We start from the raw sequence: 11,984 nt of genomic DNA on the forward strand, positions 1-11,984 counted from the left end.
AGCTGTGGTACCCAGGGGCGCGCCCTCCCCACTACAGTCCTGCAGCATCATCGCGAGTCACAGCGCCCTCTGGCGGCACTCGGGGGAACGAGCATGGGTACTCACCGAGGTCCGGCCCCTGAAGAGGCGCACAGGCTCGCTGGGGTCCCCAGTGCTGAGCGCGAACGTGCAGAGTGCATAGGCCGACTTGTCTTGGAACCCAGCCAGGAGCTGGTGGAGACCTGCGGGCACGTGCAGTGAGGGCTCAGCGCACTCTACGCTGCCCGGCCCCAGCCCCCTCTCCGCACTCAATGGGCCCAGGTGGCGAAGGGGAGTTATACATATCACCAAATAGGCCCTGCGCTGATAACCCAGGAAGCTGGGTGATGGGGATGTGGGGTTCCTTATTCTACCACTGTGGGCTTCAGGGTATGCGCTGCTGGGACCAGGAGGAGCAGCAGGGTGTCCCCCTCCCCGCCCCCCACTGAGGCAAGGACAGCAAGAAGTGGGGCCAGTCCCTCTCTGAGCCAGAATCAACTAGAGCCCCTTTGTCCCTCAAACACAAAGCTCTCACCACCCACTCCCACCCCATCCACTCCTCCCAAATCTCAGTGCTCCCTGGCACCGGGTGTATAGGGAGAGTGTGAGCTGTAGATTATAGATGGGGAAACTGAGGTGAATGGAGACTCCGTGAAGGGGATGGAACCCGAGATTCCTGATTACTAGTTGGAGCTCCTCCCGTAGAACCCACAGATTCTTAATTTCAAACAGGTCTAAAGAAAGAGACATGGGGATAATACCTTCAGGCTTTAACTTCTCCAGAAACCACTTTCTGCAAGAGAAATAAAGGTGAGTCAGACACCACAATCAGATGGATGTTCTTACCACCTTGTTTCTGGGCTGCATCCCCCAGGGATTAGAGCCCTGGAGAGCAAAGAATGTTTCAACTCAAAATGAAGAGAAATAATCCAATAGGAAAAAGGAAATGGAGACAAAGAGGCAATCCACAAAAGAACTGATAAACCAGTGAAGCCCTCAATCTCACTGGTAATTAGGGAAATGCAAATTAAAATTGCATGTGGTAACATTTCCCACTCCCGCCATTACAAAATACTAAAAAGTCATAAAACAGTGCTGGTAAGAATATGGAGCAATGTACACTATAAGTGTGTAGGGGTGCTACTGCCTTGGCAAACAAATTAGCAATCCAAAAGTTAAAGATACAGTTAACCCTTGAACAACATGAATTTGAACTGCATATGTTAGCTTATACATAGATATTTTTCAGTAGTAAATACTAAGTAATATACAGTTGAATTCACTGATATGGAAGGCCAACTGTAAGTTAAACGCAGGTTAACCCCCCCAAGTTGTTCAAGGGTCAACTGTATACATACCCAAGACCTAACAAATTGGGGTATTTGTACCCTAGAGATACACAAAGACCTTCTGAGGGGGTCCAGGGTACTGGATAGCTTTAAGGAAATCCATCTGCAGATCTCAACTTCCTTATTTCCTCTCTCCTGAAACTGATCTGCCCACGAATGTACCTCTCCAATGGGTGAGTTCCCCTTGCCCATCTCAACTTACACAATCACATTCTCACACTTTACAAAAGAAAGGTATGCCTCTTCCCCATCCCTAATCCTCCCTCAAGACAATCTGACATACTGGTGTTGATGCCAAGACAGTGAATGACCCGCAGTATCAAGTAACAAATCATTTCAAAGTTCAAGTGGTTTTGTGGCCAGGGCCCTGCAAAAGGGTGGGGGAGCACTCACATGTAGGGGCCAGGGAGGCCCCCAAGGGCGTTGAAGCACAGACAGGTGTCCTCCACCAGTACAGGGCCCTGCACCTGCAGCACAAGAACATGTATCCCTGAGACCCGCGTCCAGCAGCAGGCCCCATCTCCACCCTGAATTCCCCTGCCACCCAAGCCAGGGCCACACTCACAGCTAGCTGGGATGTGCAACAGCAGCAGCAGATAGAGGTCCATCTGCTCTGGGTAACAGCTGTTGACTAATCTCTTATCTTCATTTTAAAGGTAGGGACATCAAAGCCTTGGCAGGTTGTAAAGTTTGCTCCAGGTACAGTGACAGGAGAGCTGGGATTCATACTCAAGCAGCCTGTTTACAAAGCACTCTTTTTCAGTTCCACAGAGATGTGTGAGTGCAGGGTGGATGTATGTGGGGAGAATGTAGAGGTGGAATGTATGTACCTGAGAATTGGGAAGAGTGAATTATGTGTGTGTGTGGTCATCTAGGGGGATACTATGCAGTCAAGGTTGAGAAAGGAAGGCAGTATTCCAGAGCCAATATTAACTGACTCCAGCCTAGCTAAGCCTGGAAACGTCCTTCAAGTCATTATAAACTGTGCCCACCATATTCTCTACCCATCCCCAGCAGGCACAGACCCCAGGAGCCACCAGGACAAGAGGCGCAAGTACAGGACACGTGTGGAGCAAGCACCTGGCGAGCTGCCTCCTGACACTTCCGAATGGAAATCTCATCAGGCTCTCCTTGGTACTCTGGCACTTATCAGAGAAACAGACACACAGTCAGGTCACAGAGAGAGAGAGAAATTGAATCATCTTTTAAAAATAGAACTAATCAGAGACATACGGTCAATCTTCTGTGCCACCAAAGTGCATGGAAACTTATCTCCTAGAATCTGAATGACCTGTTCCAAAATGAAAGAACATTTATCACCATTTGTTTAACTATTCCCCATTACTACACAAGCTGTCACCCACCTTTCTCGTCAGGTAACTCTCCTGTCAGTCCCCTAAAGCTCACCAAGTCAGGCCCACGAGCCTCACCCCAGCCTTCAGGGTCCCACCCCAGCAGGTCAGTTCCCCCATCTCCTCACTCTCCAATCCCTCCATCCTACTTCAGGTCTCTGTTTATGCTAACCACCTACCTAGAACACCCTCTTCCCTTCTCAGTGCTCCCAAAACCTATCCTTTGGGCCAGGAATTTTCTATCAGGGGTTACCCAGAATTCAGGAGATCTGTGAACTTGGATTAGGAAAAAAAAAAAAAAAAACGTTTTATTTTCACTAACCCCTACCTGAAATTTAGCATCCCTTTCAATAGTGAATATAGAAAACAAACACAAATAGCATTAGCATCTCCTGTGATATTTAAACCTATTAAAATCACAGATGTTGTCATATCCCATTACAGTTGTAGCAGATATCTCAAAATATCATTTACAAGGGGCAGAGTCAAGATGGCGGCGTGGGAAGACACAGAGTTTGTGTCTCCCTACAACTAGGGCTCCTGCCAGATGGTGGTGGGGGACCTTGACGCCCAAGGAGATGGGAAGAACCCCCAAGTGAACGGCTCCTGCGATGGGAGCTCTGAGTCTGAACCACTGGACTAACAAGAGAACCTCAGACCCCAGGAAATATTCATTGGAGTGAGGTCTCCCGGAGTTCCTCATCTCAGCACCAAGACCCAGCTCTACCCAACAGCCTACAAACTCCAGTGTTGGAAGCCTCAGGCCAAACAACCAGTTAAACAGGAACACAATCCCACCCATCAGAAAAAATGAGAGGGTAATAAAGTATGTCACAGATGAAGAAGCATGGTAAAAACCTATAAGACCAAATAAATGAAGAGGAAATAGGCAAGCTACCTGAAAAAGAATTCAGAGTAATGGTAGTAAAGATGATCCAGAATCTCAGAAGTAGAATGGAGGCACAGACTAAGAAAATACAAGAAATGTTTAACAAAGTTCTAGAAGAACTGAAGGACAAACAGAGATGAAAACACAGTAACTGAAATGAAAAATACACTAGAAGGAATCAATAATAGGATAACTGAGGCAGAAGAACAAATATAAGTGAGCTGGAAGACAGACTGCTGGAAATAACTGCCAAGGAGCAGAATAAAGAAAAAAGAATGAAAAGAATCGAAGACAATCTCAGAGACCTCTGGGACAATACTAAACACACCAACATTCGAATTATAGGGGTCCCAAATAAGAAGAGAAAAAGAAAGGGTCTGAGAAAATATTTGAAGAGATTATAGTAGAAAACTTCCCTAACATGGGAAAGGAAATTGCCACCCAAGTCCAGGAAGCACAGAGTCCCATACAGGATAAATCTTAGGAGAAACACACCAAGACACATATTAATCAAACTAACAAAAATTAAGTTCAAAGAAAAAATATTAAAAGCAGCAAGGGAAAAGCAAAAGATAACATACAAAGGAATCCCCATAATATTATCAACTGATTTTTCAGCAGAAACTCTGCAGGCCAGAAGGGAGTGGCAGGATATACTTAAAATGATGAAAGAGAAAAAACTACAACCAAGATTACTCTACCCAGCAAGGATCTCATTCAGAGTCAACAGAGAAATCAAAAGCTTTTCAGACAAGCAAAAGGTAAGAGAATTCAGCACCACCAAACCAGCTTTACAACAAATGCTAAAAAAACTTCTCTAGGCAGGAAACACAAGAGAAGAAAAAGACCCACAAAAACGAACCCAAAACAATTAAGAAAATGGTAATAGGAACATACAATCGATAACAACCTTGAATGTAAATGGATTAAATGCTCCAACCAAAAGACACAGACTGGCTGAATGGATACAAAAACAAGACCCGTATATATGCTGTCTACAAGAGACCCACTTCAGACCTAGGAACACATACAGACTAAAAGTGAAGGGATGGAAAAATATATTCCATGCAAATGGAAATCAAAAGAATGTTGGAGTAGCAATACTCATATCAGATAAAATAGACTTTAGGGCTTCCCTGGTGGTGCAGCAGTTAAGAATCTGCCTGCCAATGCAGGGGACACAGGTTCGATCCCTGGTCCAGGAAGATCCCACATGCTGTGCAGCGACTAAGCCCATGCAACCACAACTACTAAGCCTGCGCTCTAGAGCCTGTGAGCCACAACTACTGAGCCCGTGTGCCACAACTACTGAAGCCTGCGTGCCTAGAGCCTGTGTTATACAACAAGAGAAGCCACCTCAATGAGAAGACTGCACACCGCAATGAAGAGTAACCCCTGCTTGCCGCAACTAGAGAAAGCCCATGCACAGCAACAAAGACCCAACACAACCAAAAATAAAAAAATAAAATAAATAAATTTATTTTTAAAAACAGACTTTAAAATAAAGACTGTTACAAGAGATAAGGAAGGACAGTACATAATGATCGAGGGATCAATCCAAGAAGAAGATATAACAATTATAATCGCTTATGCACCCAACATAGGAGCACCTCAATACATAAGGCAAATGCTAACAACCATGAAAGCAGAAATCAACAGTAACACTATAATAGTAGGGGACTTTAACACCTCACTTACCCCAATGGACAGATCATCCAAACAGAAAATAAATAAGCAAACACAAGCTTTAGATGACACAATAGACCCGATAGATTTAATTGATATTTATAGAACATTCCACCCGAAAATGACACAGTACACTTCCTTCTCAAGTGCACATGGAACATTCTCCAAGACAGATCACATCCTGGGTCACAAATCAAGCCTCGGAAAATTTAAGAAAATTGAAATCGTATCAAGCATCTTTTCTGACCACACTGCTATGTGGAAATCAATTACAGGAAAAAAACTGTAAAAAACACAAATACATGGAGGCTAAACAGTGCACTACTAAGTAACCAAGAGACACTAGAGAAATCAAAGAAATAAAAGAATACATAGAAACAAATGACAACAAAAACACGATGATTCAAAACCTATGGGATGCAGCAAAAGCAGTTCTAAGAGGGAAGTTTATAGCAATTCAATCGCACCTCAAGAAACAAGAAAAATCTCAAATAAACAATCTAACCCTACACCTAAAGCAACTAGAGAAAGAAGAACAACAAAAACCCAAAGTCAGTAGAAGGAAAGAAATCATAAAGATCAGAGCAGAAATAAATGAAACAGAAATGAAAACAACAGCAAAAATCAATAAAACTAAAAGTTGGTTCTTTGAGAAGATAAACAAAATTGATAAACCCTTAGCCAGACTCATCAAGAAAAAAAGGGCGCAAATCAATAAAATTAGAAATGAAAAAGGAAAAATCACAACTGACACTGCAGAAATACAAAGGATTATAAGAGACTACTACAGACAACTATATGCCAATAAAATGGACAACCATGAGGAAATGGACAAATTCTTGGAAATGTACAATTTTTCCAAGACTGAGCCAGGAAGAATTAGAAAATATAAACAGACCTATCACAAGTAATGAAATTGAAACTGTAATTTAAAATCTTCCAACAGGACTTCCCTGGTGGCGTAGTGGTTAAAAATCTGCCTGCCAATGCAGGGGACACAGGTTTGATCCCTGGTCCGAGAAAACCCCATATGCCATGGAGCAACTAACCCCATGTGCCGCCCTACTGAGCCTATGCTCTAGAGCCCACGAGCCACAACTACTGAGCCCATGTGCCGCAACTACTGAAGCCCGCCTACCAAGAGCCCATGCTCCATAACAAGGGAAACCACCACAATGAGAAGCCTGTGCACCATAACGAAGAGTAGCCCTGGCTTGCCGCAACTGGAGAAAGTCCACGCGCAGCAACGAAGACCCAGCGCAGTCAAACGTAAATAAGTAAAAATAAATAAATTTATATATAAAAAAAATCTCCAACAAACAAAAGTCCAGGACCAGATGGCTTCACAGGTGAATTCTATCAAACATTTAGAGAAGAGCTAACACCGATCCTTCTCAAACTCTTCCAAAAAACTGCAGAGAGAGGAACGCTCCCAAATTCGTTCTATGAAGCCACCATCACCCTGATACCAAAACCAAAATATGATATCACAAAAAAAGAAAATTATAGTCCAATATCACTGATGAACATAGATGCAAAACTCCTGAACAAAATACTAGCAAACAGAATCCAACAACATATCAAAAGGATCATACATCAGATGCAAGGATTCTTCAATATACGCAAATCAATCAATGTGATACACCATGTTAACAAATTAAGGAATAAAAACCATGTGATCATCTCAATAGATGCAGAAAAAGGTTTTGAAAAAATTCAACACTCTTTTCCGATAAAAACTCTCCAGAAAATGTGCATAGAGGGAACCTACCTCAACATAATAAAGGTCATATATGACAAACCCACAGCAAACATACTCAATGGTGAAAAACTGAAAGCATTTCCTCTAAGATCAGGAACAAGACAAGGATGTCCTCTCTCACCACTCTTATTCAACATAGTTTTGGAAGTCCTAGCCATGGCAATCAGAGAAGAAAAAGAAATAAAAGGTATACAAATTGGATAAGTAAAACTGTCACTGTTTGCAGATGAGATGATACTATACATAGAAAATCCTAAAGATGCCACCAGAAAACTACTAGAACTAATCAACGAATTTGGTAAGGTTGCAGGATACAAAGTTAATGCCCAGAAATCTCTGGCATTCCTATACACTAACAACGAAAAATCAGAAAGAGAAATTAAGGAAACAATCTCATTTACCATTGCAACAAAAAGAATAAAATATCTAAGAATAAACCTATCTAAGGAGGCGAAAGACTTATACTTGGAAAACTATAAAACACTGATGAAAGAAATCAAAGATGTCATAAACAGATGGAGAAATATACCATATTCTTGGATTGGAAGAATCAATATTATGAAAATGACTATACTACCCAAAGCAATCTACAGATTCAATGCAATCCCTATCAAACTACCAATGGCATTCTTCACAGAATTAGAACAAAAAATTTTACAATTTGTATGGAAACACAAAAGATCCTGAATAGCCAAAGCAATGCTAAGAAAGAAAAACGGAGCTGGAGGAATCAGGCTCCCTGATTTCAAACTATACTATAAAGCTACAGTAATCAAGACATTATGGTACTGGCACAAAAACAGAAATACAGATCAAGGTACAGGATAGAAAGCCCAGAGATAAACCCATGCACATATGGTCACCTAATTTACGACAAAGGAGGCAAGAACATACAATGGAGAAAAGACAGCCTCTTCAGTAAGTGGTGCTGGGAAAACTGGACAGCTACATGTAAAAGAATGAAATTAGAACACCACCTAACACCACACACAAAAATAAACTCCAAAAAATAAAAAAAAACTCCAAATGCATTAAAGACCTAAATGTAAAACCAGACACTATAAAACTCTTAGAGGAAACCATAGGAAAAACACTCTGACATAAACCACAGCAAGGTGTTTTTTGACCCACCTTCTACAGTAATGAAAATAAAAACAAAAATAAACAAATGGGACCTAGTTAAACTTAAAAGCTTTGCACAGCAAAGCAAACCATAAACAAGACGAAAAGACAACCCTCAGAATGGGATAAAATATTTGCAAATGAAACAACGAGCAAAGGATGAACCTCCAAAATATACAAACAGCTCATGGAGCTCAATATCAAAAAAAGAAACAACCCGGGCTTCCCTGGTGGCGCAGTGGTTAAGAATCCTCCTGCCAATGCAGAGGACACAAGTTTGAGCCCTGGTCTGGGAAGATCCCACATGCCGCGGAGCAACTAAGCCTGTGCGCCACAACTACCGAGCTACTGAGCCTGCGCTCTAGAGCCTGCAAGCCACAACTACTGACCCCCTGTGCCACAGCTACTGAAGCCCGCGCGCCTAGAGCCCATGCTCCACAAGAGAAGCCACTGCAATGAGAAGCCTGCGCGCTGCAACAAAGAGTAGCCCCTGCTCACCACAACCAGAGAAAAGCCCGCGCACAGCAACGAAGACCCAACGCAGCCAAAAACAAAAATAAATTAAAATAAAATAAAATACATTAAAAAAAAGAAACAACCCAATTAAAAAATGGGCAGACCTAAATAGACATTTCACCAAAGAAGACATACAGATGGCCAAGAGGCACATGAAAAGATGCTCAACATCACTATTAGAGACATGCAAATCAAAACCACAATGAGGTATCACCTCACACTGGTCAGAACGGCCATTATCAAAAAATCTAGAAACAATAAATGCTGGAGAGGGTGTGGTAAAAAGGGAACCCTCCTGCACTGTTGGTGGGAATGTAAATTGATACAACCACTATGGAGAGCAGTATGGAGGTGCCGTAAAAACTAAAAATAGAACTACCACATGACCCAGCAAACCCCACTACTTGGCATATACCCTCAGAAAACCATAATTCAAAAAGAGACATGCACCACAATATTCATTGCAGCACTATTTACAATAGGCAGGACATGGAAGCAAACTAAATGTCCACTGACAGACGAATGGATAAAGAAGATGCGGCACATATATACAATGGAATATTACTCAGCCATAAAAAGAAACGAAATAGAGTTTTTTGTAGTGAGGTGGATGGACCTAGATTCTGTCATACAGAGTGAAGTAAAGAAAAAAAGTAAAGAAAGAGAAAAACAAATACCGTATGCTAACGCATATATATGGAATCTAAAAAAAAAATGGTACCCATGAACCTAGTGGCAGGGCAGGAATAAAGACGCAGACATACAGAATGGACTTGAGGACACGGCAGCGGGGTAGGGGGAAGCTGGGGCGAAGTGACAGAAGCATCGACATATACACACTACCAAATGTAAAATAGCTAGTGGGAAGCAGGGGCATAGCACAGGGAGATCAGCTCGGTATGCATTAATAAAGCATATGTAACTGGATCACAAATATTTATAATATTTTGAGAATTGTAAATCAATAGAATTGATTTCCTTTGTAATCCTATGTATTTTATTTTGTACATTTAAAAATATTTTCCTGAGAGAGGGTCCAGAGGCTTCATCACTCTGCCAATGGGGTACCAATGAGATGAAGAGTTAAAACTCCCTATTTTAGGCCAACTTCAAGTCCATTTTCTCCAGTGAGCCTCCTCTGGCCACTCCAGCATCTTCTTTTTTTTTCTCCTTTTTCTGGGGGGCCGTGCCACATGGCTTACAGGATCTTAGTTTCCCGACCAGGGATCGAACCCGGGCCCCGGCAGTGAAAGCTCGAATCCTAACCACTGGACTTCCAGGGAATTCCCTCCCTCTTCTTTAAATGTGGGAGGGCCACATTCTCAACCAGAGGTAGAGATGGCCTTGGGAGCTGGCACCCACCATCTTGCATGGGGCTCTGTTCAGTGTGGCACTGCCTGTCTGCCTGTCTGGTCTGGCCTCAAGATCCCAAACCTTTTATCAGCACAGGGCTCTGACTTCTGAGGCCACCCTGTAACATCACGCAAGTGTCATTGGTCCCTATGCTGTAGACAAATGACCCTAATGACTGCACCCCATTGATCTGCCTCAGACATCTAGTGGGTGTCATCCTGACTCCCCACACATGACCCACCTCCTTGACCATGGCTGACTAAGTAAGGGCAAACCTTTGATCCAAGCAAGGCCAATCAGAGCTGATGTCTGGCAGAAGCCTTACTGCCTCCTCCATCAGAAGGGAAAAATGCAGAAAGACCTCAAAAGGAAAAGGGATGAGCATCCAGAGAGAACTAGAAGGACAAATAAACCCCTCGATAGGGACTCCTGAGAAAGACTCCTCAAGCCCTGTGGGACAGCATACCATTGTATTCCCACGATTGTCACCTGGCTGTTTACATGAGCTCCCTGTGTCTCTCTACTATTTGCAGCCAAAGCGGTTCCATCAACCCCCAGAATTCTCAGAGCTGACCACAAAGTCCCTGTAGGCAGGAACTTTGGATCCACTGCCTCCTTCACTCCTCTCCATTGCGCTGTGAAGCAGACCTCCTGCATAATGGCCATTTCACAGATGGCGGAAAGAGGCTGGGAGAGGCTGAGGACCGCATTTCTGGACCGTGGTGGGGTGTGGAACTCAGCTTGGATGCCTCTCCCCACACCCTGTCCGGCCCCTGCCAACCCCAGGCCAGCAGCGGGGTCTGGATCCGCTCCAGAGGGGTGTCAGGGTCCCGGTTTGGGACCTAGCTTAAGAGGTGACCTTTGGGACAAGTGTTAAGGACCCCACCACTCCTTCAGCTCCCGATGCCCCTAAGCTCACAACCCCTGTGCCCGGATTTGTCAAGGCCCTCCTTCTATCGAGTCCAACCCCGGGTCACCCCCACTCCGCACACGTGCTGGTCCACTCCACGCGGCCCATCCCCTTCCCGATCGAACCCATCCCTCCGGGTCGGACTCTGTTCCCCCTCTGCTCTTCCACCCGCGTGCTTCCCTCCGCCTGGAAGCCACTTCTCCGCCTTCTCCCCAGCCAACCTTGCCACACGCTACCCCCCAACCGCCTCCTGGTCGGCTTCCCACCCCTCCCGTCACCTCCTCCAGCTTCTTGGCGTTCCCCGTGACAAACACGATCTTCTTCCCGGACAAGGAGGCCGCCATTGTGAGCCACAAGTATCTGGCAGGTTCACCGGATGCCCCTCTACTTCCGCCTGGCGGCGGAAGTGGGTGGCCCGTTTTCCGGCCTCGGGTCCCAGGAAGGCCGGTTGTGGATTTTGTTGCGTGCTGTGCGCTATGATGACGGCGGCAGGTGCAGTCTGGGCACCTTAGGGGCGGGAAGGCTGCGCTGGGCGCCCAGAATCCTTGCTCAGATACCCGGGAGCACAGCGCCCTTTTCGTTTGAGCAGCCTGGGGCCCCGGGCGCTAGAAGGGAGGAGAAGGGCTCGGCCCTCCTGCGTCGGATTTGCTGGAGTCTTCCCAACGCTGGAGGTTGTGTAAGCCGAGACCAGTTCCTCCCGCAAAGAGACGCTCTCCTCAAGGTCAGAAGAGACGGTTCCAGCCACCTGCCCCACCCCTGCTTTCGCCCCTCTCTGGAACAGGGACACCGAGGAAGCAAAGAAGCCCAGCGTACCTACCTCGAGGCTGGTGATGAACTGCCTAGGCTCTGGACGATTCGCCTTAACCGCGGGCACTCTAAAGCTGTCTCTGGAAACTGTTTCCTTCTGGACAAGGGCCCCCAAACCTGGCTCTTTATCCTGACCTCACCTTCAGCCTCGCTTCCTTAGCTCCTCCTTGCTTGCCAGCTCTGACTATGATCTTAAACTTGGCATAGCCTAAATCTAGCC

At 44.9% G+C, this 11,984-nt stretch overlaps 1 protein-coding gene across 7 annotated transcripts in view; it reads right to left on the reverse strand.

The window, feature by feature from the left end:
• ITPA (inosine triphosphatase) overlaps positions 1–11,360 on the reverse strand; it is a 52,458-nt gene extending 41,098 nt beyond the window's left edge. The window contains exons 1-6 of one of the 7 annotated variants that reach the window (XM_089896628.1): positions 11,236–11,360; positions 2,601–2,658; positions 2,448–2,512; positions 1,761–1,834; positions 780–811; positions 106–221 (exon numbers count right to left, since the gene is read on the reverse strand). In XM_089896628.1, the coding sequence (XP_089752754.1) occupies positions 106–221; positions 780–811; positions 1,761–1,834; positions 2,448–2,512; positions 2,601–2,658; positions 11,236–11,301 (411 nt within the window). In that variant the 5' untranslated portion in view covers positions 11,302–11,360. Of the gene's footprint in view, positions 1–105; positions 222–779; positions 812–1,760; positions 1,835–2,392; positions 2,513–2,600; positions 11,165–11,235 lie in introns of those variants that run through there. The other 6 variants (XM_022592870.2, XM_022592871.2, XM_089896625.1 and 3 more) reach the window with 6 other exon arrangements.
• Between the last annotated feature and the right edge of the window lie 624 nt (positions 11,361–11,984).

This window comes from Delphinapterus leucas, chromosome 15, assembly GCF_059928025.1.
Source record: "Delphinapterus leucas isolate spDelLeu-1000000601 "Yukka" chromosome 15, BTC_Dleu_Yukka2, whole genome shotgun sequence".
Classification (NCBI taxonomy): Eukaryota; Metazoa; Chordata; class Mammalia; order Artiodactyla; family Monodontidae; genus Delphinapterus; species Delphinapterus leucas.